General features: G+C 39.5%; 1 protein-coding gene across 1 annotated transcript in view; it reads left to right on the plus strand.

Annotated features, from left to right (window-relative positions):
* LOC149109381 (uncharacterized) overlaps positions 1–21951 on the plus strand; it is a 124329-nt gene extending 102378 nt beyond the window's left edge. Inside the window, exons 3-19 of the mRNA XM_089294446.1 lie at positions 9314–9568; positions 9768–10034; positions 10263–10556; positions 10710–11021; positions 11211–11246; positions 11325–11444; positions 11942–11963; positions 12308–12323; positions 13002–13308; positions 14117–14227; positions 14785–14975; positions 15088–15210; positions 15313–15383; positions 16331–16371; positions 16455–16551; positions 18343–18442; positions 21592–21951. Coding sequence (XP_089150572.1) covers positions 9314–9568; positions 9768–10034; positions 10263–10556; positions 10710–11021; positions 11211–11246; positions 11325–11444; positions 11942–11963; positions 12308–12323; positions 13002–13308; positions 14117–14227; positions 14785–14975; positions 15088–15210; positions 15313–15383; positions 16331–16371; positions 16455–16551; positions 18343–18442; positions 21592–21660 — 2432 coding nt within the window. The 3' untranslated portion in view covers positions 21661–21951. The remainder of the gene's footprint in view (positions 1–9313; positions 9569–9767; positions 10035–10262; positions 10557–10709; positions 11022–11210; positions 11247–11324; positions 11445–11941; positions 11964–12307; positions 12324–13001; positions 13309–14116; positions 14228–14784; positions 14976–15087; positions 15211–15312; positions 15384–16330; positions 16372–16454; positions 16552–18342; positions 18443–21591) is intronic.
* Positions 21952–23080: the final 1129 nt, after the last annotated feature.

Here is a 23080-nt window from a genome sequence, read left to right on the forward strand (position 1 = left end):
ATAATTCAGATGCAAACAAGGCGATGAACAGTGGACAATATGCGTTACTCGAGTGGTGAGAATGTACCGCGCAATTAATATCGTCCTAGAAATCCGGTGCCGTGAAACTCAAATTGAAATATATCTAGATCCATTGGGTGGTGTTCAACTTTAAATTCATTATATCCTGCTCGCAGAAAACCAGTTAGGATCAAGAACACAATTCCAGCAGCAGATACGTAAACTTTTTCAACTACAAAAATTGAGATTTGTGTTTTAAGCCTGTTTGGGTTAGTCGTTCGTCCAGTAAGCGACCGGACGACGAGAGCGCTTTCAAGGAGGATCTTGCTTTTTTAAAGTAGAGGGGAGGGGGGTGGGGGATACACATATCACTGGTCGCCATTTTGGAGGGGATACACATATCACTAGTGATATGTGTGCGGGGATACACATATCACGGGGATACACATATCACTGTGACACCGCCATTACGGTGGCTTGCATACTAAATTAGCTAACTTGACAAAATTCTCCCGAGGCGGGGATATGACGAAAAGAGCTGAAAGATGGCTAATGATGAGATCATCGAAAGTAACGCCAATTTTCTATCACGTTTTCAATCTGTGGTCACTGGAGTGACCAAAATCGATACATCGGTCGGGATAGAGTTTTATTATTAAAGTGCACCTAACCCCAAAAATTTTTTTTCGCTAGAACGAATCTACTTATTATTTGAAATAGTTCTGCGAAAAAATTTTTGGATTCCGTTAAATCCTCGATTTTCTGTGCCACGACGAAATCTCGAAAATAGCTCCAAAACACCGCCATTTTGTTTCACGACCGAGTTTGAGGAGAATGGGTCCAGCGGCTCTTGTGACGTCTACCCAGGAAGGTTGGATATCTCATTTCCTCTCATTTCCTTCAGGATGGTGCAATACACATTCGAAAAGTGCGCAGATACGCCTTCCAGAGGTGCTATCGGCTGTTGCAGCAATATTCCAGATTTAAAGAAAGATATACTGTACAATTTACTGACGATGATCGGCTAATGGTGCAATAAAGACGTAAACGATGGTTGATTTTGTCGAACCGAAACAAGCGAACGGAATCTGTGAGAAGCATTGAAGAACTCTCACTGGAATTTGTTCCGCAGACTTTCGAACGCTATTTTCATAAATTTTCTGCTTAAAGCTAACCAGCAATTTGTAGAAATACCACCGACAACCTATATCTTCCAATCCCGCAGTATTTATAACATAACCGGCAAAGTTGTGTGATCCGGTCATGATCAAGAAGCGTTATACTGATATGTAAATAGATCGCAACTGTACGCCGCTAACCAACACTTATTTCTCTTTCGATTTACATGAAAGTCGAAGATTAATCCTCTAGAATTACATGATAACAAAATTGTTAGACTCACAGAGTTTTTCAAAGGTTTAGAAATCAGCAGTGTGACAAAGATTCTGTGCAATAGCGTCGAAAATATGACCGCGTAACATTATCTGCGGACCGCTTAGGGAACACACCCTTTTCGCTTATCCGACGAATTTCACTGCAAACTTTGAGAACAATTTACATTGGTTATTTGGAGTTACGACTTAAAACGTGTGACAATGTGAAATCGGTAATTGTATGAAATGTTTCCTTCCGCCTTGCTTCCCGCAGCTTCAAAAATACAGGTTCAAACAATACGATTTTCAATCGATCGAAGCCAATGTTTTGGAGGTCATCAAGTCTCGAAAACTGCAACACGTACGTCGCTCTTATAAACATGAAGCATTCAACTGAAAGTAAAACACAAACTGGATTTAACAGAACCTTGACAAAATACATTCTCGGTAAGGACAAATGTAAACGGGCTATAAACACGCGTGGGAATCTTATGTTTAGTTGACGAAATTACCATCCAAAGCAGTCCTTGAGTTTTCTTTCCTGCTGTTCGTTTGCCTGCTCCTCCACTTCGTATCTAGCTTTCCATTCCTAATATACAAAGACGTCTTCCCCGTCGTCGCTTGAAATATTGTAAATTGCTCTCAAAGCTCTAAGCAGTGAGTTCAGAGTTGTCGAACGTGCTCGATCGAAGTTTATTTCGGAGCCTTCCGAATCGAAACTTAACTCTGACTCCAGTGACGAAAAAGAAATGATTCTGAGACAAAACTTGGACGTTTTAGTCCCAAAATACATCGGAACGATTAGTTTTGCATTCTATTTTCTCGAGCAAATACAGTGAGTTGACTGAGGCGCTATTGTGTTTGGTTCCTGGGTAGACGTCATCAGGTACCGCCGCCCCAGACTCCCTAAAACGCGGTCGTGAAACACTTAATCGCGACTTTGAAAGGGCATAGAAAATCGAGGATTCAACCAAATTCAAAAATTTCTTCGCCCAAATGCTTCAAATAAAGTCTAGATTTGTTTTAGCGAAAAAAAAAATTGGGGGTTAGGTGCACTTTAAATTATATGACTTGTGTGACTACTTTGCTAGCCCTTTACTCGTGGAAAACACCAATTAAATTTAATCATGACTTTCAAGAAAGAAAGCTGTTGTTAATAGTGTTATTATCGTGTCATTCATATCGCTCATGCCCATACATATCCCGAAGAAAGTTCTACAAAGATTAAGACCATTACGTCATCGGAGATTTGTCAATGGCTACCACTGATGGTGCAATAATACAGTTTGTGTCGATCAAGTGATGTGATGTCTACAGTAAGAAAAGAATCATCAATAACTGCTTTGGAATGTGCACTGCGTTCCGACGGTAGTGCTAAGCGAACAGTTAAATTTTAAAGGCGCGGTTATAAGATCTAACAGATCTTCTTGTCGTTTTGTATGCGACCAGAGCCAAGCTTTCACTCGACCAAATTTTGAGTCACGCAACCTGTGATGTTTACTCGCTAAAAGCTGTTGAAACATTAATAAATCTCATCTCCGATACTGACTTTCGCGGGAAAAAAATTAAAAACCCAGCGTTCGTCAAAAATTATATTTTTTCAGCAGAAATTTAGCTGGGAACATATACATATTTATATTCGTTTGAATCATCGATGAAATGACCTTTTTCGGATATTTTTTCCTTCGGGGTCAACAAAAACCTCCGATTACAAAATCACGCCGAACCCACACGTTGCAAAAAAATCTCTTCGAAACCCTGATTTCGAAGCGATATATCACTTAAGCATTAATAGCTACCACACATTGGCAGGCGGTAAATCTATTCCTTAACAATCCAGCTTTATCGTGTTAAAATTTCATAGAAATCGAACAAAACCAGAATTAATTAGAATTTTTTTGTGACTTCACTCCCTAGACTTGACCTAACAAAGGAAGCCATGGTCGCCCATAGCAACCGAAAAACACGAACATAACAAAGCTGACGTTTCGGCCAAAAAACTCCAGAATTATCGGCTGAGAGCTTAAACTTGAATGGGAACATCTTTTTCGAACTTTTTTCAACTGATTTAGACGAAAGACTGGCCTCCGCAGACTAGAAAAAAGACCAAGAGAAAAAACAGAACAAGACAGCAGAAAAAGCCGATAATATTAATTCATCGCGTGGCTTTCGGCACGAAAACGAAAATACAGCTTACTTCTGGATAAATTCAGTCTTAGAAGCCAGCAACTGGTCCCAAATTACTTTCTGTATCCTTACAAATGTCTTGACTTCTATCTCCGAAAGATTTGGCCCCAATTTTTGAGCAAATAAACATTTCGCCGCGGCGACCGCCATTACGGTGGCTTGCATACTAAATTAGCTAACTTAACAAAATTCTCCCGAGGGGGGGATATGACAAATTTGGTGAGAATCAAAAGTAACGCCAATTTTCTGTCACGTTTTCGATCTGTGGTCACTGAAGTGACCAAAATCGATACATCGGTCGGGATAGGGTTTTTTTTTATATGACTTGTGTGACTACTTTGCTAGCCCTTTACTCGTGGAAAACACCAATCAAATTTAATCATGGCTTTTAAGAAAGAAAGCTGTTGTTAATAGTGTTATTATTGTGTCGTTCATATCGTTAATGCCCATACATATCCCGAAGAAAGTTCTAGATTAAGACCATTACGTCATCGGAGATTTGTCAACGGCTACCACTGATGGTGCAATAATACAGTTTGTGTCGATCAAGTGATGTGATGTCTACAGTAAGAAAAGAATCATCAATGACTGCTTTGGAATGTGCACTGCGTTCCGACGGTAGTGCTAAGCGAACCGTTTCATTTTTAAAGCGCGGTTATAAGATCTAACAGATCTTCTTGTAATTTCTTTAGGCTCATTTCAGTATTGCAAAATATGTTTTAAGCTCTCTGAGTATTGACTCTGGAGGGACAAAGTGTTTGAAATATTCCGTGAACATGTTGCTTACTTGCACTCTATATTATGACGCCCGGCCCGGCTATTTGATTAGCTCGATTAGAACTGTTTGCAAGTACCGAAAATGTAGCTTCTTGACAGGTCTAATTACCTCATTGACTGATTTGTTACAGGCTTATCACCAAGGGCGGATAGGCACATAAAAACAAAGTTTACAGGCTCCCCTGTTCCCGCGCCGATCGCTTTGCTCTCCGAATTCTTCTCTTTCGCGCTCACCGAAATTTTTTTCCGTCCTCGCCGGTAGCCTGTTCGCAGGCTAGTGAACTTCCGGTGTTACTTTATTCTAACAGTAGTTAATCAACGAGTGGTAACGTAACGATCAAATTATACAAATAAACTTGACCCTCTTTGCACGCTGAGAGTCCATCAGAACTCATGCAGAGAGAAACCGAGTTTCCAAGTCGGTCTAACTCCCAGTGACACTGAAGGCTCACAATTTGCATTGAGTAACACAAAATGACCACGTTTTCTTGTTCTCAAATTCGCTGAACAATTACAACAATCGATCGATTCTGAGCCACATTAAATTTCCACAACTTTAAGGTGGCTCTGAATTCTACGTACAGATTTTTTTCAAACTTTGCCAAAAGTTGCGTCTTATCATGTTAATTAAAATTTGAATTATAAACCCCCAAAGCTGTAATTGAGGGTGTTTTCAGCGGGTCATATTGTTGCCATGGTAACCTATTGTGTCACGAAAATGATAACAACGTGTTCACCAATGATTGAGCACTGTTTTGATACGATGATTGTAGCATCAAGTAATAAAGAGTGGTTATAACGACCCATCAAAATTTAAGTGCTGGAAACTGTTTTGTGCCACTTTAAAAACAGGAAATAATAAAAGTCGGTGACCAAGATGAGACCACCGCAATGAGAAAATAGCCAAGCAAATTTTCTGGCTTTATAAATTGACCCTGGGAAGGTGTGCTAATAGCAATTAGCTACGTGAGTGAGTTAAAGTGACAAGGTGACTTGGCTCCTTGATATTACAAGCTTGAGCTAATATTAAATAATTTAATTAATATAAGTTAATTCAATCACTATTAATTAGATAATTTGTAACAGTATGCTTCAACACTATGTTATATACGTGGGATTTACTTTCGGGTATCCGCTTACCGGAGTTTAAAAACAAAGGAAAAGTCTATATCGTAAGCCCTCAAAGTGCCCGCGGCCTCTAACGGGAATCTCCGCATACGGCAATGAATAAATACAGAGTTAGTATGGGAGTTCAAACGGTATTTTGTGAGGGCAGTCGTATTTAGAGCTGTCCGCTTAGTTAGTCAGAGTAATGTTGTCGTCTGTGTGCTGAGATATAATCCAATGATAACCCCTGTTAGTATAAATGTACTAGCGTTCTATCACGAATGCCGTTCTCTGATTAGCTACGCTACTCACTATCTATTCTGTGATAGATAGTAAGTAGCGTAGCAGCGTGCCCTTGATAACAAAATGGCGGCCGCCTCTTGGCGTTTTTGAAGTGTCTGTGAAGAGGATTTAGATTAAGTTTTGAACGACTAGTAGATTTATACTAAAACAATTAGGTCAATTAGATTATTCGCTGTCGATTCCTATCGCGCCATAGAAATCTCGAGCTCATAATCTAATTGTTTAATAGAATCCTTGGAGCTGGATGGAGAGCAGCCTTTCAAAAATATTATTCAAACAGGGAAGGATCAGACTCGTGGCGCAATTTATTCAATTCCCTGTCAAGGATCTGACAAATGCTACATCGGGGAAACGAAACGAAAATTTTCCACCCGGCTCAAAGAACATCAAAAAGCGGTTGTAAACAAACACTCGCACAAGTCAGCTTTAGCGGAACATTGTTTACCCTCTGGCCACACCATCTCCTGGGAATCTTCAAAGATTTTACGTACAAGCACAAATTGGCGCAACAGACGTATTTTAGAAGCATGGAAAATTAACACTTGTAGGAATCCGCTAAAGCGTGGTGATGGTATGCAATTGCCGCACGAATTTTTAAATTTAGCCCTAAGGGACAGAACATAATTAGCTCCGATTTGCCGATTTACATAGTATAAGAACATGCCTTTTTAACAAATTCCTTGTCACTTTCCCCCGATGAAGGCTGAAGTTTTAGCCGAAACGTTGGGACTTTTACAAAAAATTTTTACTAACATTTTTACATTTTTTAAACCAGAGTAACGTTTTCCAATCAGGGAAGGACAGTTACTGGATTGTAGTCTTGGCCCCAGGCATGCGCAAATTAACTTAGTTTCAATGTGAAGAAAACTAAATATTTCATTATTGCCACTCAATACAATATGGCTCATTTAGATCATCAACCTGATGCGAGAATAAATGAACATTTTGTAGATAAAGTCAAAACCCACAGATACCTAGGGGTCGAAATCGATGACACTCTAACGTGGCAAAAAGAGTCAGCTTGCCTGGCAATTCTGAAGCGGACTATAGAGCCTTAGTACTGCGGGGTACCTTAATTAACATGTACAACGCCCTTGTTGTCCCATATAGTACTAGTACTAGTACTTGTACTACTATTAGTATAGATCACTTTCGATATGTTAAAATTCAGCTTGGCAGCGAGGCCTAAAGGACACAAACAAAGGAAATTGAAGGCCATGTTTATTCATTTCTTTTGTTTATGTCCTCTAGGTCTCACAATTAAGCTGAATTTTAACATATCGATAGTGGCCTATTAGTACTAGTACTAGTACTAGTATTAGCACTAGTATTAGTATTAGTATTAGTATTAGTATTAGTAATAGTGTTAGTGTTAGTGTTAGTGCTAGTGTTAGTATTAGTACCGTGTATAAATAAAGCTTATGTATGTATGTATGTATGTATGTATGTATGTATGTATGTATGTATGTATGTATGTATGTATGTATGTATGTATGTATGTATGTATGTGTGTATGTATGTCTGTTTCGTCGTCCTTTTTAAATAGAGGAGTAACCTGTCCCATCTTCCAGCGTGAAGGATGACGCCCCTGTAGAATTGCAGTGTTAAGAATTTTCGTGACTGGCACATTTATGACCCACGAAGATTCTTTTATTAAGCACGAGGAAGGATATCGTGAACACACACATTTCGCACGTTAATATTTGACAACAATTCTTCTATTTGCGTCTTATTTGTAAGATGAAAACTAAGACGATTTTTCTCTTGGTTCAGGCCATTGTTCATTAGAAGGGCTTTTATGCTTGGGCGGTTGCCAAAATGCTTTCCGGAGTCATGCTCTTCTAATTCCCCGTCCACCGTCATTAAATAGCTCTGCTATTCGGTGTTTGTCGGTAAAAACAGTGTCTTTTTCAATGGGCGTTGTCATTCGCTTGTTTAGAGTTCCTAGAGTGTAAGAAGAGCTGGTATGTCGTCCAAAACACCTGCCTGCGTCTTTTTGTAAAAGAATTCTCTTATGGCTTTGCGCCTTAATGAAGCGCAGATATTTCTTTGTGTTTTGTATAGCTGATAATTATGATCCGTCCTGTCCTTTGTGAATATTTTCCAGGCCTATTTCTGTAGCGTATCGCCTTGCGCCATTCCTCTGTCATGTAAGAGACTTGATTGCTCCGCACCTGAAATTGTTTCAATGGAGCATGCTCTTTAAGCACCTCCGTAAAAAGTGTTTCTAACACAAAAAGTTTGTCGTCTACGTCTCCAAAGATATCTATGACACCAAAAGGAACAGTTTGCAAATCAGCTAACAATATATCACGATCAAAATACCTTAGACTGCGGAAACACAGCTTTCTCGATTTCATTTTTCAACAACAACAACAAACAACATAATGACCTCTTGATGAAAATAATATTTGCAGTTATGTTAGTTACCAAACAAAATGATTACAAATTCGATTCTTTCCTATCTTCGCGATAGCCATTTCATTTTCAAAAGGTTATAACTTGCTGAGTCGACTTAATTTACAAACATTAAAATTTAATAAAACTTCCGCGCAAACCAACAGGTCTCAGATAACCATCCAACCCACAGTTATGAAGAAGTACGATGACACCTTCGTTCTGGTAATATATAATCGTCTTCTGATTCACTTCTCTGCAAGTCGAGACCACTTGAACATCACCAAAAACGTATACGTAATAGACCTCTTTAGCTTGGGCGGTTTATTTCCCATTATAGACCACGTGATATTCTCTAGAGAATTTTCTTTTATCCATCTTAAAATTATTCATTCATACACATGCGAGTATTTAAAAATTTAAAAGAGAGAATTGTCAAGAGTATCATCACGTTGTCTGCAATGGGAAAACAAACTGCCCAAGCTAAAGAGGTGCATTGATCATGAGTCGTAAGTCAACAAAGGATTATATTCATCAAGTAATCCCTGAGGAATCATCAAAACACACGACAAAAATATATTAGCTTACAAAATCCGACCGGTAGAACCCTTGACCCATCACATAACATTTTAAAATAGATAATACGTTATTACTGACAACCAATACATAACTAAGTGTACTACGTAGAGTGTCTTGGAACCAAAACCAACCCAATTACAGTACCCTATAACAGCTGCAACAGACAAGAACAAAATGAACCAATGAGGACTCGTAGCAAATGCGCATACCTGATGAAAAGCGCGGGAAAAGTGCATACCGAGTCGAAATAAGTTTAGGTTTCCATCTGATTAGTTGATTAAGAGGCGCTAAAGTATTGTAAACCAATCACACAACGTAGTAAAGCTGCACCAAAGCAAATCAAAATTACTTGCCACAGTAAATTGAAAACTACTCTCATTTATCGATTGAGTAGATGTATCAAACACTCCAGACAGTGTTTCACCACATTTCGCTTGGAAGTTAGTCAGAAATACTCCGCTGCGTGTCGTATTTTCGACTCTCTTCGCAGTGTGTGGAATTAAGATAAAACGCGGCCTCTTGTGATTGATATGTTACGTACTAGCTGTAATTCTTTTTTAACACTGCTCAAAAATTTTCTTTCTTCGCAGAAATACCAGTTATCAGCCCATCGTTAATAAACGGAAGTTACATTGAGGGATCTTCAGTCAATATCAGTTGTACAGCGACTGGAAAACCAGACCCGGAAGTATCATGGATACGAAATGGACAAACTAAAATTACCGGAAGGAAAACAGCGTATTTGGCCTTCGACCAAATAAAGAGAACAGATGATGGACTGTATACATGTACTGCTAACAACTCAGCAGGAACACAATCTCAGAAAGAGATCTTGGTGGTTCGTTGTGAGTCTGAGCTATTACTACATCTTCAGTATTCACATCTTTAGATCAATCTTTTGACTTAGCTGTTTTAAAAGGCACACGTAACTTTAATGTATCTTGCGGACTTTCTCAATTAGATATCGAAGAGATGCTTTAAAATTTAGGGTGGAGTCCTTTTGCCTTAGGTCTGAAGCGAACCTTTTCCTTTTTTCTTCCACAGACCCAGCAGAAATAGTCAGTGTTACTTCATCAGCTGCCAAGTCTTGGATTGGTCAGACAGTGACGTTGAATTGTGTGTCAGATGGTGTTCCTACACCAACACTCACCTGGTACAAACCTGATGGAAATGAATTAAAGACAGTCACAGCTAAAGAAAGTACATTGGAGGTGTCCTTAAATGATGAAAAAAAATTTGGTGAATACAAGTGTGTCGCTCACAACGGCCTTGATCCTTTAAAAGACGTCTCGCTTACTCTGGCACAAATACGTATGTTTATGCTTAACAAAGTATTTGAGCTTACTAGTCCAGCTATTTAAAAGCCCCTTTCTCTTATCATCTAAAAGTTAACCACTTCAGTTAAGTGCTGTAGAAAGTAATAATGCTGAACTGACGTTTCGATTACATATTTTGGTTTTATAACATGTTGTCAACTTCATTTCAGTACAAAGAGAGATATAATGACACAAATCAAATTTCTTCTTTTGATTTCATTAGAAGAACCAGGATCCCCGGTCATCATATCTTCAGCCCCAGACATTCAAGCCACTTCACTAACAGTAAAATGGACTGCACCAACTGATGATGGAGGGATTCCTGTCACAGCATACCGAGTGGTCATACTAAAGGGTAGCACTGAGATAACGAATGAGAATTTAACTGACCCTGGAATAACCAGTCAGTCTGTTGGAGATTTGGAGAGAGATAACGAGTACAACGTGGAGGTGTTTGCCAGAAATGCTGTCTTTGAAGGTGCACCTGGGCAAAAGACTATCAGGACAAAGGCTATCGGTAAGATATCCAGAAGCTTTCCGTAATTGAATGTTCAACCTTGATGATGGCAAGATGTCACTTAAACTACTATTTCGGAACAAATCATGGGGGAAACATTACAAATTTTATCCGACTATTAGCAAACAGTATCTTGAATATTATTATCCTCAGGAATTCCCGAAACACCAGACATCATAGACGTGCCCGCCGAGATACACAGCGATGAAGTGGTCTTAAAATGGACAACACCAAGTAGCAATGGAGCGGACATCACACAATACACTGTGTATATTAGAAGCGTTACAAGTAACGATACCCTAGGAGGCTGGAGAAAGCTTGAAGTCATTTATGATGTCTCTATCCATGCTTACGTCGTCACACTCAGAAAAGGCCAACAGTATGACTTAGTGGTGACTGCAACCAACAAATATGGAGAAAGTTTGAAAGAAAAAAACAACATAAAGAGGATCAGAGTTTTAGGAGGTACAATAACAACAAAATACAAATTATTTAACTAGTTTTTGATCTACAAATTTCTTTTCTTTAAAACAAATGAGTAACTTTGTACAGTAAATAGATTTATCTGAATCCTTACCGAATAGTGAGTATTATTATCTTCGAGTACTGTTTTTAGTGTGAATCCTAATTCTGTCTTCTTTCCTGTTATTGTAGAGTCCACTAGATCCACTGCGAACCAGAATCAAACAGGTAATGAGACAATTCGGTGTGTACCTGCATAACTGAACACGTGTTCGTATTTCTAACGTTTATTATGAATATTATCAGTTGTTAGGTGCGACAGAGAATTGGAGATTCTTCATGCTGTTTATCTCAGTGTCATAATCCTATTGGTGATAATCATAGTCGTTATTGGTGTTATCCACTGGAGAATACGTCGAGGTCCAGGTAATCGTATCACATGCCTTACTAAAATTCAAATTAACAAAGTTATCGAGTCGTCCAAGCGGAATTACCCTCAATTCCTCATACTTGAATAAATTAGCCGTTACTTATGTCTGAAATGGCCCCTACTGGATACTTTTCCTATCCTATTCTGCTGTTCAAATCGTGAAATTTCCTCCCCATTTATACACCCTCATCCTGATATGTAGCCCTTCTGGGCAGAGTCTTCCCGTAAGTCCATCCTAAGGAGAACCTTCCAGAGTCCATGTCAAGTTGGCCTCTGGCCGATCCAAGCGTGCAACGGAAAAAGTCGCGGTTGTCTGGGATACGAGCGTGTCTAAAATGTGTCCGATTCTCTTAGTCATGCTGTTTCTTAATATAGTCAAAAGTCATAAAAAGAGATCCCTTATGCGGAAGGCATCGTGGCATGATACTTTTTTAAAGCAGCCCATTTCGTTTCGTTATATATTTTGTCATTCTCATATTTTCTTGTTTTTCAGACATCCTTAAGTGTGGACAGCGGTGAGTACAACAATCAAAGTTCAGTTGCGAAAAATCTCAAATGTTTTTATAGTTTATCCTTTGCCTTAGGGAAGGTTTTAAGAGGCCCTGCGCCTAAGAAACGATCGATGATTTCCGGCTAAACAATAAAATCGGCCGATTTTTATCTCCCAAGTAGAGGTTACCGAATAGTATTTAAAAATGAATTTCTTTTGTTTCAGTTTCGCTTTAAACCAAAAATATCGAGCCGCAAACTTTTTCCGTCTGATAGCAGCAAAATCAGGCCGAAAATAAGGCCCCGCAAAATACTGTTCAGAAATTACTATCGCAACGCAAAATAATGAGAAAACTACACAGTGTTGAAGAAAAAGGCCTTTTAATGCAATATCATTCGATAAACATCAAAAAACTGCCGAAGCGATTAAAAAATAAAGTTTCAAATGTTGCATACTAAATTAGATGGAGCGTTGGAGCTGATTTTAAAATAATTATTTCTCAAAAGTCCAACGCTGTTGAAAGCAATCACAGTGATGAATTAGACATTGGAGGGATACACATCACGTTTCTGGAAAAACATTTTTCGGCCAAAGTATATTGACCTTGTACAAAGCGTTCAAAGTTACCGTGTTTACCGTTATCCTGCTACTTCGGCGAAACACTTTTCTTTTGCCAATACGGCCGTGGATAGCGTGTTAAACGCCACTTTAAACCTTGCTAGGCATTCAAAGACCATCCTGAGTAGAAGGATGTAGAATTGAAAGAGAAAGGAAGATGAAAAATACGCAGAAAAAGAAAATAACTCGAAATTACCGTCTGCTAACGAAAGTTGAATCTGGAAAATGTCGTCGTGTGACATCAAAGTATCAGTTAATGCATTGTTTTAGAATTGGTACCTCTTAGTGGTGAAAAAGGTTTCAAGCCAGGCCCACGAAACAGGAACTTGGTAACTCTTAGGGGTTCTTTTCAAAACTTCTGACGAGCAGCCCGGATAGAAGTTCCCCCCACCACGGATTCGAATCATTCGTAAACATTTGTGGCAGCTCCTATTACGTTGATGAGGTTAGTTTTGTCGTATCGCTTCATAACTTATTTTCTGTTCCTTTCAAGAGCCCTGTTGACCACCACGAAGCAGAAGTTCAGTCCACAGAAGCAAGTGACATTACCAGCACAACCTACGAGATTCCTAACAGTGGTGGAGACTACATGCCGCTTCATCCGTTAACAAGAAGCTGGGAGATCAGTCGAGAGCAAGTCGATATCATTAAAAAGATAGGAAAGGGGGCTTTCTCCCAAGTCGCTGAGGCAACAGCTAAGAACATCTATGGCAGCCAAGGGGTCATAACTGTGGCCGTGAAAATGTTGAAAGGTTATAGAAAACTTTTAGTTAAAGAGACAACATGCATTCTTCCGTTGTCAGAATTGAGTTAGGAAGCGTCCACACTTCGCCCGAGAAATTTGAATAGGCAGCTTTATTTCTAAGGTTAGGACTATCGTCCACATGTACTAATCCGTCACGATAACGGAGCTTTTCGAAAACGCTCTTCAAACCCGAGGAACTTAAAAATGAGCGGTGATTGTTCCTCTGGCGTAGTGTGGACAGAAAACATTTGATGCGTTTCCCGAGTAAAACCTCCGTTTTTAAATTCCTCCGGCGTAGTGTGGACGTAGCCTTATCGTTCGACTGGATTGATTTAAGTGATCAATTCATTATCAAAATAGATCGACTGATGGACTAATGGATCGATCGATCGATCGATAGTTCGATGGATCGATGGATCAATTAATTGATTCATTCATTCATTCATTCATTCATTCATTCATTCATTGATTCAACAATTGATTCACTCATTCAATCATGCATGCATTCATGCATTCATGCATTCATCCATTCTTCCATTCTTTCATTCAGTCATTCGCCCATTCATCCATTCATCCATTCAGCCATTCGTCCATTCGTCCATTCGTCCACTCGTCCATTCCTCCATTCCTCCATTCCTCCATTCGTCTATTCGTCCATTCGTCCATTCGTCCATTCGTCCATTCGTCCATTCGTCCATTCGTCCATTCGTCCAGTCGTCCAGTCGTCCAGTCGTCCAGTCGTCCATTCGTCCATTGATCCATTCATTCATTTAAACAGGCTGACACGTTTGGTTAATTTGATTTGCCTGTAATAGAAAACGCTCCTGAGTCCGACAGGATGGACCTGCTGTCAGAACTTGAGGTGATGAAAAAACTGAAGCCTTATCCTCACGTGATCAAGCTGATAGGATGCGTTACTGAGTCCGGTAAAGGAAATGGTCTTAAGATATTATTTGTATACATTAATGTATGCGTTAACATCAATTTTTAGGAACGTGTGAACAAAATTCGCTCCTCCATTATTTTGAATGGCAACTTTATAAGTTTGTAGGAACGAGAGCCTGACTGCCAGATAAGCTCGTTGATTCACTGCACATTTGAGAATTGGCCTAAAATCTTCCTTGGCCTATTTATATTTGAAGTGCAATCAGTTCTGTGAAGAGTTTTAATACGGAAACGCTGAATGGGGAGGGCTTACATTTTTGGGGAGCCTTACAAGGGTAATCTTGCCTAAAAATAAGCAAACAGCTAGGCCTTTAACCAAGGAGGCTTGTAAGAGAGGAAGAAGGTTCATAACCGGAACTTTACGCTTTAAAATGAACTGCACGTACATATGCCCTTGTCTTTAAACTTCACATCAGTGCGAATTATATACTACCTCTATTCGTTAACGCTCCAGCCTAAAATTGAAGTTAAATCTTCTTTTTCTCGTCTCTGTATTCTTTTTGCACTTCACGTGATACCGGTGTTTCTTTTTCTTTAGATCCGTTACTGGTCCTTATTGAGTATGTTCCGTACGGTGATCTGCTGGGTTATTTGAGGAAGAGTCGTGGCCTCAGTGACACGTATTTTAATAACCCGGATAGAAAGCCGGAAACCAACCTAACTTCAAAGCAGTTGATAAGGTTTGCATGGCAAATAGCTGACGGGATGGCTTATTTGTCTTCGAGGAAGGTGAAAGTCTATAAAAATTGCTATTCAATGACTGAAAGGTTATTTTCGAAGTAGAATATGACTTAACACAATTGCAGTAAAGCAGATCAACTAAAAATGACATCTGTTTTAGATAATCCATCGTGACTTGGCGGCCAGAAATGTTCTTGTTGGTGAAGAAGAGAAATGTAAGGTGACAGATTTTGGGATGGCGAGGAATGTTCAGCAAGATGATATTTACACCAAACAAAGTCGAGTGAGTACATAAGCCTGACCGAATGAGACTACTGATAAACATCTGATAAATATCATAGGATAGCATAGAGACGTCTTGTTAAGTTATTTGTTTATCTTCCAGGGCCGGTTGCCTGTTAAGTGGACTGCTTATGAAGCTTTGTTACATGGAACATACACAACACAAAGTGACGTGTAAGTGCTAAACAACTTAACAACATTTGTCTCCACGTTGAGTTGTTTGTCAAGGGTTTATAAAAGCTCATGAAGGATAAGATTTTTACCAGGTGCTCATAATCGCTTTTGATTACTTTTAAAATAACAACAATGAAAAAGACTGAGCGTTGCACCTGTGGAAATGAAATGGGCTACCGCTAGAGACAAAAAAAAAATCTCGAACTCGTGGGAACTCGAACCCACAACCAGACTGTACAGACTGACCTTCGAGGTTAGAGAGGATGGAGGTGGCTCGACCTTTGAATCAAACCAGAATGACTGAGAATAAAAGAAAGAACGAAGGGAGGTCACTGATTATGAAATTTAACCGAGGAAGATAAGGCTAATTAATTTTCTGTGATAATATCGTGATGGTTGCCTGATATATATACTTCATGGAGGGTGCATAAGGAGAGGTTAGTGGAGATGTTGAACGTCTCGTGGTTTACTTATCATTGTTGCTTAATATTTCTACTAATTTGAGCGGCCATTGCATCAAAAATACCCAGACATGCCTAGGCCCGTTATGAACCGTTTTTCCCCCTCCCCCTCTGTCTCCCGCTTTGATTGGATAATCACGTGTTCCCTTGACGGCCCAAAACACGTGTTTCATGTAGAGTTGGTAAAAGCTATTCACAATTAGAGAAGTTTATGCTGACATAACAACTAGATGCAATAATTTTTGAAAGTAGGTTCTGATTTGAAAGATGTACATCTAGATCTGTGACAGAGCGATTCTCTAAAAAGATCGAATTCTTGGGAATCGCAGTTTGCTCAACAGACTAAGAAACAAGAAGGGCAATATCAGAGAGCCAAACAGTGTTGACTTTAACAACCTTTGCTGCCCTCCATTGTTCCCCCAACTTCTCTTTCCGTACAACTTTTTGATGCCAGTAATGTATCATTTATGTTTATTGTTTTGGCAGTTGGAGCTATGGCGTGCTGCTGTACGAGATTCTCACCATAGGTACGTTTAGTTACACATCATTTACGTTTAAACTGTAACTGAGTCGTGCAAACCATCATGTTACCTCTGTTTATCACATCTAGGGGGATCTCCTTATCCAGGAATAAACCCTCGCCAAATCGCAACGAAACTTCAGGAAGGATTCAGAATGCCGAAGCCTAAACATGTGGATAACAAACTGTAAGTACATGTCTTGTTGCACATTTTTTATGTGAAGCGTGGTTAGCCGATGTGTGCACTGAAATAGGCAACGTTGTGGTGCAATAACACGGTAAAAATGGTTGCCAAAACACGAACAAACAGATCACTGGCAACGCGCTGGTGTCATACTGTTGCCTTCAGAGGAATCTTTGCTGCGATCATTGTTTACATCTTGCCTTTTAACTTGGAAAATATTTATTATTTTTCAAGTTGCAGTGTTGGAACGATTTCACTCCATCACTCCACCCATCACTCCTTCACTCCTTCACTTCTTCACTTCCGGTTAGATATTTGGAAACCCGGTGGGGGGAACTCCCATATGAAAAGGCAAGGGATCAAGGGATGCTCGTCGGAAAATTTGAATTTAACTCCTAAGGGGGACTAATGTGGACGTTGCTTGAGTTTCATTAAACCCCTAAAAGATACCGCTTAAAACAGAATAGGTTCGATTACTCGCCACTGTTCAAGAAAGGATTCCGCGCGCACTTGTAGACCCGACTCGCGTACTCGAGAGATCAGCGGAAATCAAGCCTGAAAACAGAAATTAAATGAGAGCGTTTCTTTTATCATCATTTCCTCGAGTGCACCCTAAAGGATACTTTGACAGCTAAAAATGGTGACGTTTCGTCATCAACACCCTAAAGGAGACCAGATTCCTTGATTTGTACCCGAGACGACGAGCAGCCCGGACCTTTTCATATAGGAGTTCCCCCGGGTTTCGAACATCAGCCATCTAAGGCCGTTTCACAGTCGCTGGCAGCGTGTCAAGTTAGTTATTTTCGAGAGGTGGAAGGTATAACGATTTTTTTCATTCTAAGGAAAATACTTATAGTTCTTGCTTAGCGATTCGATTCAGGGAAAGTCTTTGTGGTTTTTCCTTCAGAAACCAACGCGATATTGTGAATTCGAAAGCAATCGTTATAAACGAATGATTAAAGGCTCCAGACGATTTTTTTAACACAAGAAACGGAAAGACAAACGCTACCTTTCGGTAAATGGTTTCTTGAAAGAAAAAGGAAAAACAATGATGAAGAAAACGAAAAATAATCAGTAGTCACCACGTGCACTAGGATTTGAACTCCCGGTGTTTCGCTCGGCGAGCTAGCGCTTATCACACTGCGCTACTTTACATCACTTTTAGGAAAAGTCAAAATATTAATGATTTATTTACGTTCCGCAGAATAAAGTGTTTCGTTTAGTCTATACCTTAATCGGTGAAAGTTTTAGCTTTTTGGGTGTGATATTGAAGGGGTATTGAGTTTCAAAAGCTGCAAACTGTTTTTAGGTTGTGAATGCCCTGCATGATGAGCCCATACAGTCTTTGTAAAACTTTGGATATTTTAAAGCCGCGTCATGCATCAAGTGTTTAATAAATCAAGCTGTAATTTCTTTGATTAATCGTAGCATGCTCTCTAAATATTCAGAGTGGATATTTTTGTAGCTCTATCAGAAACTGAAGCGCTTGGTAAGGAAACTAATATTGTCAACAAAGAACCCGCTATAAGAGTACATACAGTGGCTAACTATCAGCCATTTCTTTTTACCAGATTTGTTAACGAGACCCCATAAACATCATTTCTTTTATAACAACTTTAAAAAGGCTAAAAGATTTTAATATCGTTCTTTTAAGAATAGATCCTAAAGGTAAATTTCTAACAAACAAAATTTCGGTTGAATCATGAATGCCATGTGGTCGTTTGAATGATTTAATTGTAGTGACAAATCGTCTTTCCTCTCTTCTTGCGGTTGCTAACAGTTTTTATTTATTAGATACCAGATTATGCTCAAGTGTTGGGAAGAAAATCCCAGCGATCGACCAACGTTTGCCAAACTAAAGGAAACGATGAAAGAAATGGAAAGAAACCACAAGGTAAACTCAGCTGAAAGCACTCTTTGTAACCTGTCATTCATATTCAGTAATGCAAATTTGATAATGTTTATTTTCCCTCTTTGTAAGTTTTTAGTTCGATTTTTATCACACCTTTGCATCCTATGCCATAATACATGCATGTAATCCCATTAGCACTTACGTAAATCAATACTTACTCCAAGAAAGCACTGTTTGTTTAAGTGATCTGCTGCATGCTGATAATTGCTGTTTGCCAAAATGTAATAAATATACTGATTGTAACGATTTTCAGACGGAAAGGCTGCTGTGGAATACTTATAAACAAATTTTGGATATTCTGGTTTTTTTCATTCTATATTCTTTTAAAGCGATCATTCTATACTATTTATACTCAATTGAAGTCAACCATCAGACCATCAATTCAGTTTTTTTCATTCGATTATGAACTCAAGTCTTCTTTTGGGTGCATACTCGATCGCCTATATTTCCTTCCTTCCGATCCGTAGTGATCCAAAATTAGCGCTGTCTGTGATCTAACTAGCGCCAGAGGCTTTCTTGTTTTCTGGCGTATACTTTGTCTCTGAAGAATATATCATTATTACGTTCGACAGAACGCAGCTCTAATCGCGTAATGCATAAAAATTCGAGACCTGTGTATCTATCTATCTATAGGGGGACACCAGTTTAGCTCCCGCCCCCCAAAAAAAAAAATTCTTCAGGGGCGAATGACATCATGTTCATTCTAGTCGCGTCTCCATGTGCTCGTCGCGTCTCCATGTGTTTATCTGCTGCTAACGGCAAGTTGCGTATTTGAAGTTTGAAGTTAGAGTTATGACGTTAAATGACCTTGTAAGCAAGATTTATCGATGTCTTCACGAAATGTATACGACTTTTGAGACAAACACAAAGGTGCAGTGTGGCTGCTTGTTGTCTACGGTCTTGTCTTCGACGAAAAACCAACACTGCTTTGTGCGGAATAAATCGATGAAGGAAATGTGTCGTTTCACTTTGCTGACTTTGATTTCTGTGCGCAAAATATATTACTTTAACTTACCGAGTTGTGTAGTTCGGTACATGGCCATGATTCGTGGTTATAGAACCATCTTACCGAGTTGTCTAGCTCGTTATAGCGGGTTAAATGAATGGAAACAGAAGCCGCACATATAACTAGAGAATGATGGTATGTAAACAAACACCTAGAAAGAATGTTAAGCTAATTAAACGGCTAAGTGAATAACAGTTTATTTATATTACCGTAGTTATTCGGTTATAAGGCGCACGGTTTTTCAAGAAAAATCTGTCTTTGGGCGGCCAGTAGGTGCTAAAATTGGGGTGCGTCTTATAGCCAAGTATTTTCGCGCAACAAAATCTTAAGATCACAATTTGAGAAGAACTTACAGTTTAAACAACACAAGAAAAGGACACTAGTTGTTGGTCATTGACTTTTATGGATTTGTTAGTTCTGAAAAGAACTGGGGTAACTCTGAAAAGAGCTTTTGTGGTGGTTGTTGTTGTTGTTCGTCTTGTCGGCTAGTCTTCCTACTCGCTGTCCGTGTCAAACTCGTTCTCCAACTCGTCGTCTGCTTCATCAGCTCCAGCTCCTTCTTCTTCCCACACAGCTTCATCCTCGGTGCCGTCCAGAGCGTTCGAAATTCCACAGGACTTGAAGGCGTTAGCGACTAAATCGGCGGGTATCTCTTGCCAAGCTTTGTGGATCCACTGTAAAACAAGTTCCTTACTCGGCGCCCGCTTTTTCTCCGAGGGAGTGTAAGTAAACGGACCGTTCACCATTCAAGCCTGATATTGGGAACATACCTTGTTCTTAAACGACTTGTTAATACATTTGTCAAGGGGCTGCAATACGGGTGTAAGTCCGCCAGGGATGACAGCGACGTCATTATGTTTTTCTGGTCCCCTTTAGTCTCAGGCCATTGAAAGTAAATTAAAAATAACAAACAAAACTTGGCATAGACGCAGAGCCTGAATTATGAAATTGTGCAAACCAAACCGAATTTCCCTTTGGGCAAACGAGAAAATTTTCATGAACGCAAATCGAATGGGAGCTTTAAAATTACTTACAAGCCAGAGTTTAAGCTTGTTCTTTTGTTTACCTTTTGAATTCATGCTGAGTTTACGTCAAAACATGAAATTTTGAAGGGCTAGTATTTTTGGGAGTCTACGGAAACTGGCGCCGTCACGCAACGTTTTGAACAACAAATCGGCCGTCGTAGTCTATACAGGGGACCTCTTCACTGACATGGACTTTGACACTATATCTGTCTGTGTACAACCTCGGTTGTAGACAGAGGTTGAAAGTCAGTTAGTTAAGTCATTTAAGGTATATATATATGAAAGTGACGGTGTCGAACGTACTCATGATCTTTGATTACTACTAGTATATAGTTTTTGTTTTAGTCATGCGGGAGGCGCGGTGGCCTCATGGTTAGTGCGCTCGTCTCCGGATCGAGCGGTCCGGGTTCGAGCCCTGGCCGCGGACATTGTGGGCAAGACACTTTACTCTCACAGTGCCTCTCTCCACCCACTTAATGCACTTAATGCTCCACTGAATGCTGGGGGTGACCCTGCGATGGACTAGCATCCCATCCAGGGGGGAGATGAAATACTCCTAGTCGCTTCATGCTACAGAAACCGGGATAAGCTCCAGCCTGGTGGGCCACTTGGCTCGTATGCAGACTTTACCTTACCTATACCTTTACTTTAGTCATAACCGGTTTCGTTGTGACTTCAATTCCTAAAACATACAGAAGGTCGAGCTGTTTATCGCAGGGCTCTGTTACTTCACCCCAAAATACAGCCGAAATATTGCTACGAAATTCTCCCGAACACTCAACTATGACAACTGAAGGCACGTATGTCGGAAATGGGTAGTGCCGGGTTACATTATCAGTTTGAAGTCTTTGCTTTGATGTCAGTTTCGTCGACGACCGGTAAAATTTGCACGAAACGACGACTGTTTACTTAGGCTAAGACATCAAGACTTCCAAAATATAATTGAAAACGTTTTTGCAGCTGGGTTTCAGGTCTTTTTAATAATTATATAATGGATTATGTTTTTACCATTCGTTTGTAGCTTTCGTCTTATCTGTGACTGTTAATTTGCCCGTGAAAATAACAGCTTACTAATAATATGATTTACCTTTCTGTTACAGACCTACGTCAACCTCAAAGAGTATGACAACACTTTGTATGCAAATATTGACGATCTCGCGGCTGAATGACTGTGTTATCGGCTGACTTGGCCAATCAAGACGTTGCTTTTTGAATAATTTTAATTTTTTGCCAGGCCTGCAACAAGAGCTCAGCTTTGTTCTGAAAAGCTTGCTCCCTCTTTTGTTGTGGGTGTCCGTGCTACAAGCTCACAGTAAGACAGTTGTGACTCTGGATATGCATCAACATCTACGACAGTTCAGTACTAAGGACTTAAGCTCCATAGATTTTGTAAAGATAGTTTTTACAATCGTATTCACTTACATGTAGCTTAGTGTGGAAATTAAAGTTTAGAGCAGATATTTTATGTGTGATACTTAATCTTGTACTCAAGTGTCCTCATTCTTCGGGAGGGAACATCTGGTGGAGTCCAATTCGTTATCGTGTGTTAGGAATATGAAACGTTAAGCAGCACACATGTTCAGTAGTTTCGGCGGACTTTTAAACTCACTTAAGAGTCCCTGTCCATAAAAATGGAAAATAACTCGGCAAGGATCGAAAATTCGATTTCGCTGATATTTTCATGATAGATAGGCTAGGGCATGACAAAAACTACTGGATAGTTTTTTTGGGCAAAATATCCTTTTATTTCAAAGAAATAGGCAAATTACCAAATCCCGTTAAAATCGTCATTTGACGCACTATTTTATTAAACAAGTTTGAAAGCCTCGCACGCAAAACCACATCATTCTTCCGTCTTTAAAACACTCAAATATTTTTGTGCAATGTTTAAATGTGTACTGGGTTGATTTAAGGGAATGTTGCGTTCTCTTTTTGGGTGCAAAATAATTACATTTCGAAGACATATATTTCATTCACTTAAAAGTACCTCGTGAATATAGTTAATTTTCAACATGTGCGAAACCTTCAAATGGATTAAGCTTCTGGTGGTTGAATTGCAGAAGGATGGTCTACAGATTCCTGTAAAACTTTCTTTGGGCAAATTATTGTGAGCGACGCGAGAGCTTTTCAAAGTACGTCAAAAATGCAAATATTTGACCATTCCCTCGTCAAATTTCAATTTACAGGTTAGACGTATATTTTAGCATGCGCCACATGACTTGACCTATGTTAAGTTGAAATAGACACAGAGCTGATAATTTCGAAATGTTCTAACCTCATTTGCTGTAAAAGGCAGGTCCAAAGCCGATTTGACGTGTTTCTCTCACCATTCGTCGCACATAAAGCAGAAGTTTGCTTTTGTTTACATAACCTCCGATGTACATCGCCAACTGCCAACTTATTTAGTGGTCGAATACCATGAATCTGTGACCCTCTTACGACACATATGATCCCCACTGCATCTAAGTCAAAAACTGCTGAGTCATTTGCAGATAGTTGCTTGCTTTGCACTACACCAAAATATTACGTTTGATCATCATGGTTTGATGGCTTGAGTCCTTGCTTGCAGCGGTTCCTTGTTCGTCACGC

This window comes from Orbicella faveolata, unplaced genomic scaffold, assembly GCF_042242905.1.
Source record: "Orbicella faveolata isolate gen_17 unplaced genomic scaffold, um_ofav_v1 contig_25, whole genome shotgun sequence".
Taxonomy (NCBI): Eukaryota; Metazoa; Cnidaria; class Anthozoa; order Scleractinia; family Merulinidae; genus Orbicella; species Orbicella faveolata.